Source organism: Cetorhinus maximus, chromosome 11, assembly GCF_964194155.1.
Source record: "Cetorhinus maximus chromosome 11, sCetMax3.hap1.1, whole genome shotgun sequence".
NCBI classification, from domain to species: domain Eukaryota; kingdom Metazoa; phylum Chordata; class Chondrichthyes; order Lamniformes; family Cetorhinidae; genus Cetorhinus; species Cetorhinus maximus.
Window position 1 is genome coordinate 17367203 of NC_135889.1, and position 22019 is coordinate 17389221.

General features: G+C 36.3%; 1 protein-coding gene across 11 annotated transcripts in view; it reads left to right on the forward strand.

Moving 5' to 3' along the window:
- Positions 1-22019, forward strand: part of LOC144686414 (zinc finger protein Helios-like) — a 143578-nt gene that overhangs the window by 43924 nt on the left and 77635 nt on the right. For 2 of the 11 annotated variants that reach the window (XM_078551571.1, XM_078551572.1), the window contains exons 1-4: positions 3364-3499; positions 4456-4510; positions 4877-4978; positions 17621-17884. In XM_078551571.1, the coding sequence (XP_078407697.1) occupies positions 3380-3499; positions 4456-4510; positions 4877-4978; positions 17621-17884 (541 nt within the window). In that variant the 5' untranslated portion in view covers positions 3364-3379. Of the gene's footprint in view, positions 1-2249; positions 2422-2992; positions 3092-3157; positions 3242-3359; positions 3500-4455; positions 4511-4876; positions 4979-5024; positions 5176-12930; positions 12950-17620; positions 17885-22019 lie in introns of those variants that run through there. The other 9 variants (XM_078551574.1, XM_078551575.1, XM_078551576.1 and 6 more) reach the window with 8 other exon arrangements.

Here is a 22019-nt window from a genome sequence, read left to right on the forward strand (position 1 = left end):
TATAAGCGAGTAGACACCAACCGTTTGTAATTTTTCTGCCAACCCAAGCTATGTAAATTGTTTTTAAGAGAAAACGTGTATATTTAAATTTACATGAGAAAACATTCAGAGATTTCAGTCAGACTCCAGTATGCATTCTTGTTGTCTAGGTCAAAGGTATTCTGAATGAACCCGTAGGTAAATCTGAGGAAAGTTATATGCTATTACAACAATGGCATAAACGTTTAACAAGTGTGTTTCTTAATGAAAAAGTAAACGTGACTTTAGGAGACATACAGATAAACGATTCACGTTCCGTATACCTCTTCTGGTTATTTTTGACATTCATAAATTAAGGTACTCGCATAAACCCTAAGAAACCTGAAATTCAGAATCCAGTGCTCTCAGAGAGAGAAAAATACAGAAAGCCGTCTCTTTCTTTTAACATAAAAACTGGGTTTGGACATTATTCATAGTTGTCGAATGATAGTTGTATTCTCAGGGAAAAACATGAAAGTCATATTACAGGATCCTAGTTGTCATTTGGGATTAAACGAACTCAAAATTTTTCAAGAATTCGAAACTCATCGTGAAACATTACCCATGTGAGGCTTAAATGTCCAAGAATTTTGCTTTTTAACCCTCAGTGCTTAGACATTTGTGTGTCCTTCTCACCATGTAAAGCATTCGCATGTTTCTGTGGAACTTAATACTATTTTGCTGACGAACTTTATGTTGGTCCTGAGTGGTGGCCGGATCACTTGTGGATATCAGTTGATAAATGACTGGTTTTCCACATTAAAACGCTGGGGATGACATATTTGGTGCTCTGTTTAAAAAGTACTATGTAAAAGTGGTCTGTCTAATCAATTTATCAACTTGAAACATTATTGATTACCTGAACCCAGTTGGTGTTGTGCAGCTGCTTGACTACGATGGATGAAATGTAAATGGGGGAAAAACTAGAACATAGAAGTGTGATGACAACGTAAAATCGTGAGAAAGTACATAAGATTGTTACATGATCTTTAAAATATTTTAAAGATTGGGGATCACTGAAGAATTTTTTTTAAAATGACTGAATTCAAACTAGTTAAATTATACACAGCAGTGAATCCCATATTGCAAACTAGTGTGATTTTATATAAATGACACAAAAAGGGCAAGATAAAAGCAAAATACTGCGGATGCTGGAAATCTGAAACAAAAACAAAAATTGCTGGAAAAACTCAGCAGGTCTGATAGCATCTGTGGAGAGAAAGACAGAGTTAACAATTCGAGTCCGTATGACTCTTCTTCAGAGCTAAAGAGTAGAAATGTGGTGAAATATATACTGTTTAAGGAAGCTATCTAGCTTCACTTGTCTCCCCCACCCCTCCCCAAAACAGTATATATTTCACCACATTTCTATTTCTCTTTAGTTCTGAAGAAGTCATACGGGCTCGAAACGTTAACTCTGTCTTTCTCTCCACGGATGCTGTCAGACAAGATGTCAGCAATATCGACTAATAATCAATGTGTCTTAAAGATTTTTGCAACTGATGCATTTTCAGATCACTGTCCTGTGACTATCATCAAGGCCACTGATTTAAACAAATTGCCAAATCGCACAATGTAATCCCAAATACGTTGGAGAATCCAATACTATGAAACAGAATGCCACTTATTCAGTCACTGGAGACCATAATTGTTATGGCACAGATCCTGGGTTGTCATTCCCAAAACTGCAAAAATCCACTATGCAATATTGTTATAATTGACATATTCAGCCACTTAAATAATTGTTTTTTTCACACATAAATCATTGAGTCTGCTCAATCCGTAATAGACGTATTTCATTGGATCTTCTCGACAGCATTTCATATCAAATTTTAATAATCTCTCTGCCCTAACTGCTAAAATGGGCTAACATGTGGGTGAAATGAATAGAAATTTCTGAGATTGACATATGTATCCAATCGAAAATGGCCTACAACTAATTACAGTGCAATTCCTTATTATCGTCTGGTTCTTATGTTTAATAACTTGCCCGGATACGTTTATTAATATCAGTCGTTAATATCTACAATTTGATACTGATTGTCATGCATTTATAATTTATTGTACGGTAATAGGAGTGTTGCCAGCATTGTTAGCGACAGGTTTGTGTAGCAGCTACAAAAGAAGAAGCTTTATGTGCCATAATCTTTGGCTGGGTTTCTGTGTGGTTCTTATCTTTGGTGTTTCCCTTGTGTCGGCTGGAGTGCATCTTTGCTCTAGTCGATCGCCGAGAGGCAGAACCGCGCGGTTCGGTTTCTCGGAGCTTGACAAACTCCCATACTACCATGGTGAAGATGGAGGAAGTGGCTGCTGGATTAACAGGGTTTCACATTCAACAGCTCGCCTCTATGCAATATTAAAGGGAATTGTGATGGATTTGTTTGACCGTAGCCCATTACTGAGGTAATCACAAGGTTTGCTTCCGCACCAGTCAGAAAAACGAATCAGATCAGTTTTGATCCAGCGGAGATTTTTTAAAAGTACCTGAACATATACTGTACAGACCTAATGACTTGTTGCAGCCCCAAGTAAATCCCGTCGTATTCATATGGTGGCTGGGATAGTGCCATGAATCTTGTTGATAGCAATCGCACCCATATCATGCACCACAGTTGTTAAGGAATCATTGGACAGTAAATATGAATGAGTTAAGGATCGAGCGTGATCATTGGCATTATCCACCCATTACCTTTTTGCTCATTCCCGATTGATATTATCTATGTCAAAGGAAAAGGTTTTTTTTCACTCAGCACTTGACCTGTCACATACCACTGAAAGAAATAATATTTTGCCACGGGCCATTTAAACAATCCTGGTAACTTGGCCTGAATCTAAAAGCCTGCTCCTCTCCCTCTCTTTTAGTCGATTCCTTAGGAACCGGTGTATCAAGTTTTTTTTGTTAATCGCATTGCGAGACGCTGACCTCTTTCTCTTCCGAAGTACTTACTGTACGTTGACATTCCTGAACACTTTTCCAACACCCGTTCCATACCTTGCACTCTATCCTTAACACCGGCAAGAACTGACAGCTGCTTGACTTTGACGCTTTATGTCCGATCTGTAAGCTAGAAAGGTGGAAATGTTGGCGTGAGCGAACGTAAACGGTGCTAGAGTGTTTTAACCATTTTTGTTGGTGGGACTTTTCTTCCTGTTTCTTGCAGTGTATCTGACGCAGTTTTCAGCTTTTACTCGTAGGAGCTGGGTTCGATTCGGCTGATTTGTTGTACGTGTGTATTAATGGTGATATTAGAACAAGTGTGCATATTGGTTCTATGTAAATATCTCATTTTAACTGTTATTTATAGGTACCTAGTAATTGGTTTGGGCCGTAGATTGTCGCTGGATTAATATTCATTCCAGGATGTTTGTGGCTGTAAATAGTATGTCAGACTCTAATATAAAACATAGCAGAAAGAGGAACATAGAATTGGCATTTTTCAGGGAAGTAGCTGGAGGCAAGTGGAGAAATAACCTTATTCCAGTAAGTAACGCAACTTTCCTGTCGTCATGGCTAAAAATATGTTGCGATCAATAGAAATAGATTATTCAGATTAATACACAGCTGTTAACTCTTTGTACCGATTCGTTTTTGAGATTAGTCAATTATCCTGGAGAGAAAAAAGTAGTCACGTATCAGAGTCTCACTCAATTTCAATGCTAATTCATCTCTCAGGATTGATATAAAGAGTATAATTGTATTGGGCGTCAAGAATTGTTTGGTTTCTGGGTTTATGTTTGCTATTCTCAATATATTAGTTTTGTTTGACTTTCATTGAGTTATAAATTTTAGAGCTAAACTTTAGTGCATTACAGAAATATGGCAAATAAAACAAGTTTAGGTTGTTTTATTCTTCAGTAACTAATTAATGCCATCATATGATTAATTCACAGTAATAGGTTAAAGGAATTACAGTAACTGAAAAAGGTTTAAAAGATATGTTTTAATATGACAGACAGAGAATTTTATGATAACACGTTACCAGGAACTGACCAGCTACCCATCTTGTTAGGCTGAAGAAATGTTCGCGGAAATATATCCCTTGAATCTTCTAGTTAGCTACTGTGCTGATCTCTGACAAAGGTTGCAGTCACTTCATGCACCATTGTAATTTGGATGCAGGACACTGCCAAAATCCATGACTTCTACAACAGTAACAAAACTATGAAATAAGCTTCATTTACTTAAGATGATGCACACAGTATTCAGTACTGGGTTTGTTTTACATATACTGATTTTTAAAAAATGCCTGTAAAAGCAAACTTCAGCCTTCTGGAAGATGTAGTCATATCGTGCAACTATCACCACACTATACAGGAGGTGTAGTATCAGTGCAAAGATAGGGTTCCACGATCGCAGGTGTCTTTTAATTACCGTTAGCACATTTCAGTGACGAATAAGACATCCGGCATGACATTTTCTGTCAATTTTTCTTACAGCACTGCACTTTGAAGATGGAAACAGAGGCTACTGATGGCCCTATCACTGGTGGTGGTGAGTTTTTAAACAGTATTAAGAAATATTCTTACCTTAAAGTTGTAAAGCTTCTCCAGATAATAGTTCTTTGCGTGCTCAATAATGTCAATTGCTGCTTTTTAAATCGAGTCCTGTTCTTTAAATTTATAACAGCCAAAGGAAGTAAACATTTAAAAATGAACTATGCTTTTAAGACAGGATGCACAGTAAATTCCCTAAGAGATAAATCAATCTTTTCATTCTGGCTCAAGCAGTGTTGTTTTATTTCATGTTTAAGTCAACCTTAGAACACAAATAGCTCATATTTCACAAGAATTATTTATTGGAAACAAGAACTGTGCTTTATTAACTACTGTGTGATGACTGACCTTTTCATTGGAACAGGTAGTGATGACTTCTCTCCCAAGATGGAGCACTCACGGGTGGTGGTCCCCACCACAAGCACGCCCAATGGCCAGTACACCTCTCTGAGTCACATGACTAACAGTAAGTGCCTTTTTTGTGTTAGTTTCTACTCTGCACCAGCATTATTCTCCGAATTTGTTACCACAGCACATAGCACAGCACTCAACACTCTGAGCAGAAACTCGGCAAAGAGTGTTTAATACTCGTATATATGAACTTACTTCGTGGCTTAAATTATGGAACTTATGGATTTGGAAATTTATGTTCATTCTTGCCAGGTAGGATATATTTGGGTTTAAGTGGCAACTGTTTACGCTCTTATGAGGTTTTATGTGTATTAGAAAGATATTCTGAATAATAAATATATTTGGTTTCTTAAAAAATTATTAATTCAATATTTCACAATTGTCTGAGAGAGAACAGCATTCAGAATTTTAGTTTGAGTATAAATAGTAAATAAAAGTAGAATTTCAGAAAATAACTATGTAGTTTGCTGCACGTGAAACCACTTCAGTCAGTTTTAATACCTCTTAAAACCTTATATTATTTTCTGTCTTATTTTCCACACCATCTAATTTACAGTAAGCCACAAAATTGTTATAGAAAATAATCATATCAGAATATTTTTGATTTGCAATCCTGGCACAGTTTGTTCCATTTGTCAGAATGCTGGATTCAGAAAATATGCCTGGGTGTTTAGGAAATATTCTGTGGCCATGAATGTTACCAACTGATGTAAAATTGTTTGCTAGAAGAGTTGGCTGATACATTGCTCTCTACCAAAGGAAGATGGCAGACACTGTCTGTTGTTCGTAGATTACACAAGTAGCTATTGCAATTTTGGCTAAGCTAGGTAAGTTAAACGTTACTAAACATAGTTTTGAAATGTAAGAAGGTGCTCCATGCAGCTGATACAAATATGGGTTATGGTGCTCCCAGGCATAATAGTAATTTGGAAGATCAATGCAAAACATATATTCAAAGAGAGAAGCTGTATGCTCCTTTTGATATAATCTGTCTTACTTCTAAAATTAACAATTCTAGAAAAGAATATTTGTTTTTAGTAACAGGTATATCATCAGAATTGTCTATACTTTTATTATGGTTTAAAATTCATGAAATTTAGCTAGAGTGAGAGAAAGTAATTGAACGCTTTAAATATGTTTTTGAGCTTTTGAAAATTATTTTTTCTGTACAGATTGAGTAATTCCTTTGCACTTCTTTCCAAATTTTAAGTACAATTGATTTTTATTGGAATAAAATGAAAGTTTAATGGAAAATATTGCTTCTGTTGAAAAGGAGTACATTTTAACTTTCTTGGAAGGTCCACTACATTACATACTATTACAGCACTGTGATTTTGGACATGCTCTGAAAGAAAGTTTGATTGGCGCAAAAGTTGAATTTGAACATATTACACTATATGTGCTTGAAATTTGTAAAAAATGTCTGAAAGATGTTTGCTGCCTGACTATTCATTAGCAGTGGTTAATATCAGGTGGGGTGCACGGAGTAACAAGATGCCTTTGCTGTTAATCATATTACATATTGTTTGGGGTTAGTATGAACATGAACAAAGCTTTTTGGGATGAAATATTTAAAGAATGTGGAGATCCCTGTTTTCCCTGCTGTACTTGGTTTCTTTTCGCATTTTAGATTAGAAAAGTAATATTAATTCAGGTATTTTTACAGCAGTTTTCTTAAACTCAGGTTTCTCAATGGCCTTGGTTACTTTGTTATACTTTTACTGCAAATCTAATTTGAATCTCATGGGACAAAGTGTGGTGCCATATTTCTACTGCAGTTGCCAGAGCAGAAATAATCGGGAATGAAACCTGCAGTTTCTGTCTAAAATGTGTTAGTATTGTACATTATTTCTTACTATTGACTCATTATTACTTTTTGTGGAACTGGGGTTGGGAGCAGCAGGGAGTGTGGTACTACACAATGTAACATATATGTTTGGTGGTGGTGGGGCAATCTGCCCTCAAAAATGATCCCTCTTTATCTTGTGTGTAAGATGACACCTCTGGCCCAAGGCCAAGTATTATTGGGAGAGTGAGGACGGTGCAGACAGGACTGGCAACAAGTTTGCTACAGGAATGGGGTGGAAGAAAGTGGGTTTGTCTCGGCCTTGCAGCTTTTGTCAAAACAGTATTGTTTAACCTTTTGATTGCCATTTTTCTCCACCAGCTTAACATATAGGTTTTTTTTAAAAATAGGAACATACAGAACTATTCTTAATACAAAACAGTCAGATTATTTGATGAGCCAGCTCTAACTTTATAGCAAATCAGTTATTTTTAACATTTTAAATCAGATTATTTTTTCCAAAATAATTTATATTTAACTTGTAATTGTTTCCTTAGAACACTATCATTCTAATTGAAGGACTGACTGCTCAAATTTAAAAAAACCTTAATTTAAATGAGTACACCAACTGAGACCTGTGGAGCTTTAGCCAGAATTAGTTTTTTGCACCTGTCAAAGTTATTGGCTTAATTAAAATAAAAATCACACTATTTTCTAACTGTGCATTGTACAGTAAGTTGGGGATAGTAGTTTGATTGTAGATAAAAACAGCATACATAACCTCAGCACATCCAACAGCACTTTACAGCGAATGAAGTACTTTCTGAAATTACACTGTTATAGTATAGGAAACATGGCAGCCAATTTGCATATAGCAAGCTCACACAAACAACAACGTGATAGTGACCTGATATTTTGCATTTTTTAGTGATGGTTGATGGATAAATATTGGCCAGCAAACCCCGAGAGAATAGTTCCATGAAATATTTCAGGTTCACCTGAGAGAGCTAACTTGGCTTAATGTCTCATCTGAAAAATGCTGGGAATTAAGATATATCAAGAACCAAAAAAAGACAGCTTAACATTTCAGGTGGAGACAGTTTGTTCACACCAGCAAAGGTTCTCCGTCTGAAACATTAACTACCCTTTTTCCTTTGAGCTGTTTACATTTCAGGTGGCAATACTTCATTAATTCTGATGAATGTTAATCTGCCCTTCCTCTTTTAACTGATAATAGAGTTATAGTGCATTTCTAACACTTCTTAACCTGTGTTCTGCACTTGCAGTTTTCACAGTTTAATTGCGATTATTACAGTGAACACTTACAAAGATAAAAGGCTGAGATTACATCATGGGAATATAGAATTTCTGTTGTATCAGTATGTAAAATGCCTTATGTCATCACTGGTGATGGGTACCATGTTTACCATTGGGTGTAAATGTTTGGGGAAGTGTAGAATGACTTTAAAAATCTGTAATACACAGTCCTTTTATACAAATTCAGAACAAGAGGGAAGTTGCACTACATAAATTGGCTTATCATTAGAGTTAACTTGTTCAATTCGTTTAAAATACATATTTTTTTCTTTATTCATTCTTAGTATTTGGGTGTCGCTGGCAAGGCCAACATTTATTGCCTATACCAAATTGTCCTGAGAAGGTGATGGTGAGCCATCTTCTTGGTCAAGGCTTGATACAACTGAATGGCTTGCTATACCACTTCATGGGGCAATTAATAGTCACCCACATATTTGTGGGACTGAAGTCACATATAAACCTGACCGGGTAAGAGAGACAGGTTCACTTCCCTAAAGGACAAGTGAACTAGTTGAGTTTTACTATGATCCAACAGCTTTGTGGCCCCCTTTGACTGATACAAGCTTTTATTTCCCAAATTTCTAAAATTGAATTTAAATTCTCAAACTTCCATTGTGAGATTGGAACTCACATTTTCTAAATTATCAGTCCAGGCCTCTAGATTACTAATTCAGTAATTTAACCACTAACATAAACATGCTTGTTAATTGACAACATTTAAATGAAACGTAAGTGATCCAGCTGGAGTAGTGTCCAATGTTAGGCACCAGATTTTAGGAAGGATGTCAAGGCCTAAGAGAGGATGCAGAGGAGATTTACTACAATGATACCAGATATGTGGAACTGCTATTACCTGAAGAGACTGGCCCTAGTTCTCCTTGGAGAAGAGAAGGATATGGGAGATTTAATAAGGTTGTTCAAAATTGTGAAGTGTTTCTATAGTGTAAATAAGGAGAAACTGTTTTTGTGGCAGAAGTTTCGGAAACCAGAGGTCACAGATTTAAGGTAATTATCAGTGAGAAAAATTGCTTTTACACCGAGTTACGATGTTCTGGAATGCATTGCCTGAAAGGGTGGTGGTAGCAAATTCAATAATAACTTGCAAAAGAGAATTGAATAAATACTTGATGGGTAAAAAAAGTTGCAGGGCTATAGAAAAAGGGTAGGGGAAAGATACTAATTGGATAGCTCTTTCAAAGAATCAGCACAGGCACAAAGGGCTGAGTGCCCTCCTTTTATGCTATATCATTCATTGATTGTTTAAGTCTAAAAGAGCATCATTTTGACATTTATTTGATTTTAACAGGTTTTAACCTAGCAGAGGCATATTATTTGGCATGGTTTGTTTCAATTGCTAATTAAAATGCTAATTTGTGACAGTTTACTTTAGATTTTGTATAACTGCTATTGCTAGCCTTTGAATGTAAGATTTCACCTTACATTTGAAAAGAGATCAACAATTAACAAAAGAAAAAATAATTTGGACAAATGACAAGCACTGTATTCTACATTAAAGTGCAACTATTTCGGGTGCAGGACAATGAAAGCCATGGTAAAACATTTAATTCTACATTGCCCTAGTACAGTATAGTTGCTAAGAATTGTATCTTGAATATTACACTGCTGTTTAGACCATTATAGATTTCTCAGTCCTATTGTGCCGCATCTATCAAAAGCAAGTTACATATTATCATGTCAGGGTAACTGACTTGAATGTTTGTTTTGAATTATTAAAGAATTTATGATAGATATCATTTACATTTCGCATTTATGTACACTCATAACTTTGAAACCATTTGTTAAAGGCAACATTTTCCTGGATTTGTTAGGTAGAAGTCAAATTTACATATATTTCATAAATTAAATGGTAAATTATTAAGATCTTCCTTTATAAAGTTCAGAAATCCTTAAATTTTGTTCACATTTTTGACTTTTTTTTTAAAAAAAACTTTTGTTGAAATCTTAACAAAGGGACATGCATTTATAGATCAATACTAAAAAGGAAAAGGTTAGTAAATTTTTTAATGAAAGCAGTGTTGGAATATAGAAAATATAAGATTGTGGTTGTTTGGAATTTAGAGCATATAGAATTGCGGTTGTTGAACTTTAGTCAATCACAGCATTTATGAGGGAATTAAACAAACTCTTGAAAAGGAAAGAAAGTGTTAGGTATGGAGAAAGAGGCAAGAATTGAAGTAGTTAGTTCCATTGTGGAGCTAGCACTGTCACAGGTATATTGGCTTGCTTCTTGTGCTGAAGTTTCTATGATCTTATGAAATAAAATGACCGCATAAGTGCTGACATCATGCAAATCAAATGGAAATTAATTGTATCAGAAAGTTATTGTATTAAATTCATATGGTAATTAATGTAAAAGTAATTTGACTCACAGATGGCTTTCAGATTGAAACAATGGACCATGTAGCTCCTGATTAAATCCAGTTAGTGTGCAGATTTTTGATAGGATTTTCCAGTCAACATTGTTAATAGTACATGCACAGAGAGCTGAAGGTTAGAGGAAATTTTATTTGTATAGTTTCCTGTTCAAAGTGAGGTTCCTTTTATTTCCAGGTATGTTTCCATTTGATTCAAATCATACTTTTGCACGTTCAGAAGATTGGCTGTCTATTACTGTTTGAATGCATGAACTGTTGAAAAGTTTTCAGTAGCTTTATCACTACTTTTTAGAACCATCGCAATCTTACCAGGGAAGCTCTTCAGATGTAGTTAACTAATTGGGATTGCTGAAGTGACTGTCAAATTAAATAGTTGAAAGAAATATCACTCCAAGTAAGGTTAATAATGATAACTGGAAATATCACACAGATGGAGATACAGTAAAGTGTGTTCATTTAAAATCCTGTTATAACTGAAAATCAGACAAACACTACTTTCAATTTTTCCAACCAGTTTTTGTTTTATTAAGATACAGTTATAAAATGGTCAAACAAACTGTTGAAAGTGAAGCTTTTCTTTGGTTAGCTGTAGTTTAATGATGCATTGCCTTGGCAATGATATTTCTGTTTATGGTGGTCATTTCAGTGACTGTCAGAATTGCACTGTCTTTCTTTGTCTTATCAACTCCTAACAGACAGTTGAAATAAGACCATCTTAATAACCATCTGTAGCTTTCATTCATTCAAAATTTTCAGTTTGTGTCTTGAAAGTGGGAGTACAAAGTGATTTTAGCTTTTAAGGTTATAGAAACATAGAAAATAGGAGCAGGAGTAGGTCATTCGGCCCTTCAAGCCTGCTCCACCATTCAGTATGATTATGGCTGATCCTTTATCTCATACTCCTGCATTCTTCCCACACCCCTCGATGCCTTTAGAGTCCAGAAATCTATTTATTTTCTACTTAAATATATTTAGTGACTTGGGCTCCACAGCCTTCTGTGGTAGAGAATTCCATAGGTTCACCATTCTCTAATTGAAGAAGTTTCTCTTCATCTCAATCATAAATGATCTATCCCATATCCTGAGACTGTGACCCCTTGTTCTAGACGCCCCCCCCCAGCCATTGGAAATATCATCCCTGCATCCAGTCTGTCCATCCCTGTCAGAATTTTATATGTTTCAATGAGATCTCCTCTCATCCTTCTAAACTCCAGTGAATATAGGCCTAGTTAGTCCAATCTCTCCACTCCTACAATCCTGCCATCCCAGGAATCAGTATGGTGAACTTTTGCTGTACTCCCTCTATGGCAAGTATATCCTTTTTTAGGTAAGAAAACCAAAACTGCACACAATACTCCAGGTGTGGTCTCTCCAAGGCCCTGAACAGCTGCAGTAAGACATCCTTGCTCCTGTACTCAAGTCCTCTCGCAATGAAGGCCAACATACCATTTGCCTTCTTAACTGCTTGCTGCATTTTTTGAACCTGCGTGGGGAGACCCTAACGGATTTCAAATTCAACATCTTAACCTTTCATTCACAACTACAGGTCTCTCGGTCAGGACTGCTATCCAGCTAGAATTCAAGGACTCTGATTTCCATGTGCTAGAATTTGCCAGCAGAATTCATCTGACATTACTTATGGATGAAAGGAAGAATAAGAATAGACCTTAAGGCCCCCTCAAGCCTGTTCATCCAACAACATTGCAACTGTCTATAACATTGGCTCAGCCTAAATTGCACTTTCTCGTGAGAGAGGCAAAAAAATTACTCATTGGATTGGCCAATTCAGAAAAAAAATCTGAAATTTTCTTTTCATCTCCCTAAGGAATTGAACAAATTTCAGAAGCCCACAGAAGTCCATGACTCTTTATGATCATAATTAACTATTCACTTACCCCCATAACTGGGATTATTGTAAGGATCTAGTTAGACTCCCAATGATGCTCTGAGAAAAAAAACTTCTTGTCATCTAACCTAACTTCCTACCTACGAATTTCATCGGTCTAACCAACTATTACTGTCCATTTCAGAAACGTATTAACTGTAATGTAGCCAATATACTAAAATTTTGAAAACCTCAATCATATCCTATATATATCATAAGCCATCACTGGTCCAGTGTAAATAACTCAAACTCTTGAGATTTATCTGCATAACTGAAAGCTCTTGAGAGTTGATATCATAGGGTTCCTTCTTGTGTACTTTTTCTAGTCTAGATATCTCTCTCTTTGTGTGGGGACCAAAACTAAACACATTACTCCAACTGTGGACATACTAGAACCTTATAGCAACCTAAATATTCTGTGTTTTTGTATTTGATGGTACTAGAAATGAGATCTAAACCCAATTTGACCCTAATCAACATTACTTAAACTAAAACACAGTAGCTGATGTAATTTGTCCATCTCACAAACAAATTTGTTTTCTGCAGTAGAAAGATGGAACAGTGGAATTGCAACAGGTCACCTTAGGCTGTAGTTCATTCCTGAAGACATCTGCATGAAATATACCTAGAACATTCAGAAGGGTGGACAATTAGAAAAGCTATTAATGATGCTATCTATATATTCATTACAGCGGAACAAGAGATGGTGACATATACTTATTGCTATACACAAATCCAATTTGTCAGTTTATGGGACAAAGATAAATAACAGGAACAATTTGTCAGAACAAAAACATCAACATTAACTTAGTCCCACTCATTCAAATAGGAAATATTTCTACTTTAGAGGATTAGCTATTCATGGCATATACAGCTGCTTTAAAGAGCTATTTTCAAATATGAAGACATTATTAAGAATCAATTCTGATTTGAATTAAACAGCTTTTTCCCTGTTGCTCCTTGGCTGGGGAAATGGAACTCTTGATTATGTTTTACTGTTAACAACACTATTGACATTAGGACAAAAAGTTACGTGAAATTTAAAAAGTTGCCCGGTCACCTAAAAAGTCTTTAAACTTTGCTCCACAATAGTTGAAATTGCACTAAAGTGTATTCAGAGCTCAAATGCTAAGGGTCTGCTTCCTTGAGACAAGTGGCCTAACACCAAATATGATTTGGATGCGCAAACTGCCTCACACTGATATACTGTGTTAAATAATTGGCCTATAATTCAAACTAACAGATGTATAATCAGCTTTATGGAATGTTATTTACAACTAATAAATACTGGTTTAATTGACCTAACGAGGTTTGAAAGGGCAGGAGTATATTCACTCATGAAAAGTAACGTAATTTAATCAACATTAAGCAACATCTTCTGCACCCAAAGCGATGAATCATTATGGATTTACTGACAGTGTTTACTATTTTTTTCTGTATATTTTGATTGTAAATGAACTTGTCTCCATGTCCTCCTAGAACTAGTTATCTGAGAGAAATCTCCAATCCATGACACATACCTTCTGTAGCTTCATTTTATTTTTAAAGATCATTTAATATACCTCGAATATAACTCAAACACCTATTCTGAAATTATATTTTTAAAGTTTGTGGGCTTTTCCACTGAGATAGTGAAGTTTTTATGAGCATCCTAAATTTTGTTTAACCCCATCCTATTTCTGACTTATTCAGAAAGGTTACCATAATGTAGTAGTACATATAAATAGAATTACAAAGAATTTACAGCACAGAAACTGGTCATTCAGCCCACAGGTCTATATCATTGTTCATGTTCCACACAGACCTTCATCTAAGCATCAGCTTCTATTCATTTCTTCTTCATGTGTTCAATTGTCTTCACTATTTTTCAAGCAAGGGCCACTTTAACAATAAATCTCAGTGTGAGAGCCACATCAACTACTAAATTCTCATTGCTTACTATTCTAGTAACTCACTTGGGCCAAAAAATACACGACATCAATGGTTGAATACTCTGCTGGTTCTATGGTGGTTGCTATAGTAATATAACTATTCTTTACAATGCACATACTTAGATACACTTAATGGCACACATTGTACCATGTGGTCAACGTGACATGTAAAGAAAGCTGATTTTTGATAGGCTCAGTACACATTTTTTAATGTTAAAAATAAAATAAATAGGAATATAATGCTGGGTTGGGCTCCAGCTTTCACAATCCTCTGAGGATAAAGCGGTTACTGAAAATGGATGGATGGAGTTGGGGAGCTGCACCTAGTATCGATGAGAGCCACCAGTGGCTCGAGGGCTGTACAATGAAGAGCACTGATCTAGTTTCTTTTTGATGCATCTATGCTATTCACCTCAATTATACTATTATTAATGCATATTTGGTCTGAGATAACCCTCCCAATCCACCTTTTTAAGATCCTTTCTTCTCTTCTCCAGTCGGGTTTATCCATGCAATGAACCATCCCTCTTATGACCCTGACCAATAATTTCTTATCCCCATATAGGTCTCATTGCACCACAAATGTTTCCCTTGCAAACTGGGATCTACAGGCAACCTGCATCCTAGCCGCTTCAAAAGTTACCTTGCAATGTGACTCTCTTTTTAGGGGTAGGGGAGGGGGAAATAAAGGTGAGGGAAGAATGATACGACCTCAAATGCTTCATCTCCTTGCAGCTTGGCTGAAGTTGAGAACTTTATGTGCAGAATTTTTTTTTATTGCCTTGACTAGCCTTTTATGGTCTAGAATCTGAATGAGAACAAAAGAAAAGCAAAATAATTATCAAATTGACCTTTCAATAACTTATATTCTTCACTTTCAGTGGTTTTCAATGGTTGTGTTGGCTATACTGCACCAATCACCTGCACCCTTTTGCCACTTTGCAGGCACAACTGCTCTGTAACATGGAGTTTTGTCTAGAATTCATGGTCACTGGTAGTATCTGATATCGATGGCAGTACGGCTGTATGAATAACTATTATTTATACAAATTTATATTTTTACTATTGAACCACTGTTATTAATTTGTGTTTATGTGGTTTAAGTCACTTTGGTCCAGAACAGAGATGTGATATGTAATATCCTACTAATCTCAGGACATCACAAAGCATTTTTGAAGTGTAACAATATAGAGAAATGTGGTAACTAACTTAGATAGCAAGATTCTACTTACAAAAATTCAATAAATGACCCGTAATCACTTTTTAGTGACGTTATTTAAGGGATAAGTGGCACTGAGGGAATTCTCCGTTCTTTTTTAACTAGTGCAATGGATCCTATTATGTCCAGCTAAGCAGCCAGTCAGAACTGTGGTTAATTGTCTCATCCAAAAGATGGCATTTTCATTGAGTGTCAGCCAAGATTATGACTTCAGATGTATGGTGTGGTGCTTAAACTTGACTGATAGGTAAAAATGCAACCACCGAGCCAAAGCTGATACAATGCTCTGTCAAACGGATAGGTGCTCACATTCAAGCATTCATTACAAATATGTTCATTACTTTTTTAAACTTTACAGCTGACTGGCAGCTTTCATTCACTATCCTATTGACCTTCACACTTCCACATTCCACAGCTTTGTGAACGAGAAAATTAGTTTATCTTTTGGGGAAATCCTATTTAGGATAATACACAGCTCACCAGTAACATTCTGAAGATTGAAAATAATACTGCGGATTTCTTTGGAACTTGGGAGCTCTATGGATGCTCAATTAATCTCTGCTTAAAAAATCAAACTGTATTTTCTTATTAAATCTTTCCAGTCAACATAATGCAAGCTGTATCATAATTCCTATTTATTTCAACGGTATGCTTGAAATACCAGTCCTTACAATGTAGTCCAGTAGAAAAAATGGGAACTAGCCTCAACTTGTTTGACCTATCCAGTGCTCCAAAAGCTAATTTCATTCAGCTGATGGAAATCTGCTTCAGTACATTTCAATAACCTGGTTAATGGCGATAGTTACATTATAGTAAGCTGCTTTGATTGTGGGTGCATTTTATGAATCATTTGAAAAATATAACAAAACTTTATGCTAGAAATTTAAGTTTGTTGTTTTCTGCTTTATCCTCTTTCATTTTTACATTTGTTGAAGACCAAAATCTCTGAAAGCCCAAACCCTCATGAAAATTAAGATAGTAATGTGTAGTGCAGTGTATAATTTCAGCAGTTGGAAAGGCAGGGACTATTGTTAGATCATCATATTATAGTGTAGAAGATTTCAGATGTAACCTTCTAACCACAGTTATGTGGTGTTGCAGTGCATTGGAGCATCAGTGCACAGTATCAAATGTGATGCAGGTTTGCATTTCCTCTTCTCTCCTGAATTCTGGAACACAGATGCCTCGAAGGATTGGATGGAAATCAGCCAATGTCAGTCTGCTGCCTTTTGCCTTCTTGCAGCTGGCAAAAGGATGGCATTAATGGAAGGTTGAGTACAATTTGCATATTCATCCAGTCTTATGCTATAGGAGTTGAAAAATTTGGTGAACCCTAAACTGGGAGAAAAGTGGGGGAAATAGAGAGATTAGATACCCTCAACAAAAAGGACTAAAATGCACTTTATAACCATTCTTTAAACTGTGTAGGTGAAGACCTTTATCATACAGTCACTGAGCTAAATATCTGATTGTCTTCATTCAGTTGGAGCATAATAAGTATTACATTGAGAAAATGGTGATCATTAATTTTGTTTGTCTTGTGACAAAATTGTTGATATTGATAAAATGTAGCCTGCACCTTATTTTTCAAAACCAAGTGAACAAGTTTTCAAAATCAAATGTTCTTTCTAAAACTCAAGTAAAGAAAAAAACAAATTGTATGTGTGTTTTTAGTGGGATGAAGCAAAGATCTTTATCAAAGTTCAAGGGGGAAATGGGCTGGCTGCTTGCGCTGCTGCAAGTACTTAGAACATCACTCCAGAAATCGCATTCCGCTGAGACATGCACCAAGAGCTGTCCCAGACAGTGGGTGCAGGAAACTGCGCACCACAATATCTACAAAAACAAATGGCTAGCACTGCTTCAGTGACATATAAGTAATAATAGATCACAACACAGTGGTTGAAAAAAAAACATACAAGCTGCTGTGTCTGTTTCTAATGACAGTTGTTCACTGTTGATAATTTATGTTTGAAACAAGTTAGACATGCTTCATTCATATGAAGCCTGTTTTCAACATTTTGGTTTTTCTAATTGACTATCAGTCAAGTATGAATGTGAGGAAGGACTGGGATAAGAACAAAAGATGGCCTTCCGTTAGGCTTTGAGCAGATAGCAGTAGAGTAACCATATTTTATTTTTAACATTTTATTGGTTTTGCAGCAAACTCCATCAAGATAGAGATGCATAGTGATGAGGATGATGGAAAAGTTCTTAATCAGGTGGACCGGGCCAGAAGCAAAGAGGAAATAAGTGCCATGGAGGAGTCCGTGGTGGAAAGCAATGGAATGACTGAAAGCAACCCAGGGCCGGAGATACAAGCCGATGGAGGGATACGACTTCCGAATGGTAAACTGAAGTGTGACATCTGTGGGATGGTTTGCATTGGGCCCAATGTTCTAATGGTACATAAACGGAGCCACACTGGTAAGCAGCTAAAAGAAAAGTTGATCGTACACTAGATAAGAAATGTGTACTTCGAAAGGAGCCAAAGTTGTGGTCCACTTTAGCTTTCGACACATTTTTACAACAACTAAATTTTTTTTTAAATCACCAGTGTGGTGCAATAAATAATCTATAGGTGAATAGGTTTAGTAAGTCTTTGTAGTTGCACAAACTAAAGACATACTGACATAATTAAGATTGTTATCTACTATCATTGTGCACTCTATAATAAACCTGTTGTAAAACAGACTTAGCGTGGCTAGGCAAACTGAATGTTACTGCCTTGAAAATCTTCACAATGATAGTTATCAACCAACGGGTGACGTAAAATCCAGAATACCTAGGTTAGAAATGTTATCCTCATTGTCTTGCTCATTTGTAAAATATACTTACAAATGCTACTTATCTGTTAGTCCTTTTAATTAATGCATTGGCATGTTTCATTCAGAAGTTCTAGAGAAGTAATATTAGTAAATTACCAAAATATACTGAAACTAGTGCTTACAAATTGCAATGTTCAGATCCTTGTCAGCATTAAATATTTTATTTAATTAGCTTCTTTTAAAACTTCACCTGTGACTCTAGCCTTTATAAAATAATTTATGCATTTTTTAAAAAATGAAACACCTGTAAGGGGTAGAGAGATTGCATGTTGCACTCAGTAATTTACCTCTTTATTTCACATTTTTTAACTGTGTAGGAAGAGTATGTTTTGATATAAATGACCTCACTTAGACATTTTCAAATAATATTTTTATACATCTTTAAAAGATTGGGTACCTCTGATACCCATCATAATCCCCATTGATGGGGAATGAGTGTTACAGGGTTGGTATTGATACATTTGCCTTTTGTGCCTTTCCTTATATTGCATTATGGTGCATAATTGCACATATAGTATAGCTGTGGTATGTCAGAAATACTATTAATGTAACAAATTTTAAATTGTCTTTTTCTACTTACCATTGGTACCCCTGTGAATATATGTAGCTATTGAGTGCACCTAATTCATAGTTAGTGACTAAAGACTTTGGTACTTGATACCAATTAATAATCGGAGGTTGCCATATGCACAACATTAAATCGTAATAAGGGAGCATAGACTTATAAATATCATTAGGTAGAGATAAAGAGAAAGTTGGAAGAAGCGTTTGCCATACCCAAACATGTAGTATTCAATTATCTTAACTATGTTGGGGAAATAATTCAAATACTTCTTTTGTAATGTTTCTCTTTTCCTTTCTTCCCATCCTTGCCCAGCCAGAGACAATGCCCATTAATCCTACCAATACTATTATTTGCGCATAAGGCCAGAAGATCCTTCATGGTCAGATTTCCATGCACAGGAGGCCTGAAAATAAATAACAGTTGAACCCAGAATTTGAACTTCTATCTCATGGTAGATGGCCAGTACAGTATTATTGCAACAAATGAAGTTACCTAACTATAGCACTGCTAAGTCAGATAGTGACCCCAAGTAAGTGATTATGCAAAGTTGGGGCATAATGTTGAAAATTTTAAGCTGCACCAGATAAAACCCATGCATCTATGCATCAAATCTTGGAATTATAGAAATTATATCACAGAAAGGGCCTATTTGGCAGAATTTTGCCTTGATTGGTGCTAGCTCTTCAACTGGAGCTATTTACATTCTTTGCACTTTCCCTAAAAATGCTTTGTATTCCTTTCCAATATTTAGTTGGCTGTCTTTTAAATAATGTTATGCTCAATGCCTCAGTAGTCACTTGCAGCTAAGCATTCTAAACTTTCCCAATAACTTTGTGTGAAGAAAAATCTCTTCCTGCTTTTTTGTTTTATCTGCTAGGTCTATGCCCACATATTACCAATTCACCAGTAAGTGGAAACAATCTTTCACTATTCCCCTTTCAAAAATGTTCAGAATTTTGAAAACATTAATTAAGTCCTTTTTAGTTATTCATAAAAGTTACTACATTGGCATGATGTCAGCTTGTTAAATATCAACAGGGTTCAATAAATCAAACCTTCATTTAGCATCCATTTAACAATCCTTCCTATTTAACAGGGAAAATAAAACCTCTGTTTAATTATGTTTGATCCTTCATTGTTTGTGCCTGCTGGGGAGGCACCATGCAGAGTCCATATATTTCCCTAAAAAGGAGAGGTAAAATCGGAGTGATAGTTATCCTAATGTCTTAAGTGTGGCATTTGCATAGGTCAAAGAAAAGATCTTTGGTGTTACTTAGATACATATTCTACACACCATGGAGAGACTAGTAATAGGAGATACAAAAGGGATTGTTATAGGGAAAAGGGGTTGATGCATGGAGAACGAATATAAACAAATAAAAACAAATGATACAGAATAAAAGACTGCGTTGGCACCGTATAATAAAATTGGGCCCAATGCCTTTAACATTTTGTTTAATTATATTCTCATTCTTCCACTGGGGTTAAGCCTGTTAGACAGTTATAATCTTTTCCAAGGACTGATGCATTTGGTAACTAGGTTCAAGCAAAATGTTTCTGACATGAACAATTTTTTGTTCTTTTCTGACATGCCCTTAAAGATGAAATTATTATTTGTAGGTTTTGCTGCCATTTCATGAAATCTACAGAATTTGACAGCGGACTGATTTTTAAGTTACTGCCTTTCTAATTGTTTTCCATTTACATAATAAGAATTGTACCACAAAGAATTACAAATTTTACAACAAATCACATGCTTCTGGTTTAATGTAAAATAGTGTTGCTGAGAGTACTGTAGCATTCTCACTGATTTTTGTGGATTTGAAAATTTTCTTAGATCTTGCAAATTTCCTGGAAAATTGGGAGAAGATTAAACTTTTCTATATGAAACTTTGATAGGGCCTGAAAACGGGCAGGTGAAAGCAGGACACATGTGAAATTGGTGCTACACCCCTTAACCAGACTACGTATTGGCAGCACCCCTCTTTGGAGGGTGGTGGGGATGGGGTGGTGTGAAATATCAGGCTTGATTGATACCACTTAAAGGAGACAGCATCTTCTAAAGAAGTTGTGCACTCTTGCTGCAGACAGCAGAGAAAAGCTGAAAAATCTGCAATGACTAGAAAGGGAACAGACAAGTCACTCTGGTTCTCTAATGCATCTTTGGATGCCCTCATCCAGGCTGTGGTAGGAGGAGGGAGATCCTGTTCCCATATTCCAGGCAATAACTCCACTACCATCAGATGAGATCACTGAGGAGGGTAATGTCAGGAGTTTAGCTTCCAGGATATTGCTACATGCAGGAAAAGGTTCAGTGACTTCATTAGAGTTCTCAAGGTAAGAATCTTACCTTTCATATCAATTACCCTCTCCCTCTGCCCCCCCTCCCCCCGCCCCATCCATCTACACCACCTTCAGAATTACACTCACAATGCTGACACTCTTCCCTTCACTCTCTTGAAATCGCTGCACTATGCCACATCACCCCTTTCTATTGCTACATATACAATCTGTACCTCCTACTCTCACCTCTGTCGCAACCTTCAATTCCCTACATCGCATACCACAACAAATGAACTGTTCAACCATGACAGGAACAGTCTCTCAAACACCTCACAAGATTGTAACTAATACATTCCTTCCTTCCTTGCAGCCACGCACAACATGCTACCGGTAGACACCAAGCCCACCTGTACATCTCCCCTGTGGAAGAAAAAACAATAGGGGTAAGATAGAGTCCTGGCTGTAATGAGTTAAAATGCTGGAGGATACTTTGTGCCTGTTTTCCTCACACCATATCCCTTTTTTATCATTCTCCCTTTTTTCTCACCTGAGCACAATGCATGACCAACTGTACCTGCTCATCTCTCTCTCTCTACTCACCACTCATACTAAGAGTTAACTCTTTCATTTCAAATGTTGAAAATGTGGATTCTGCGCTACCAGTTAAGGAAAGGAGCCAACCTTCCTGAACGTGCAGAGTCATTCCACCTGATCGTAGCAAGCACCAGCTCATTGATAGTAGATTAGAGGCTAGGCTAGAGGAGGGATCTTCATATGGTGAATCACTGCACAGAAGCATACAGGAATGAGAGCAGGAGGATAGAATGCTACAGATGCCAACTTGCCAGAGGGCAGGACTTAAATGCAGACTTTGCAGGTTCAGTCT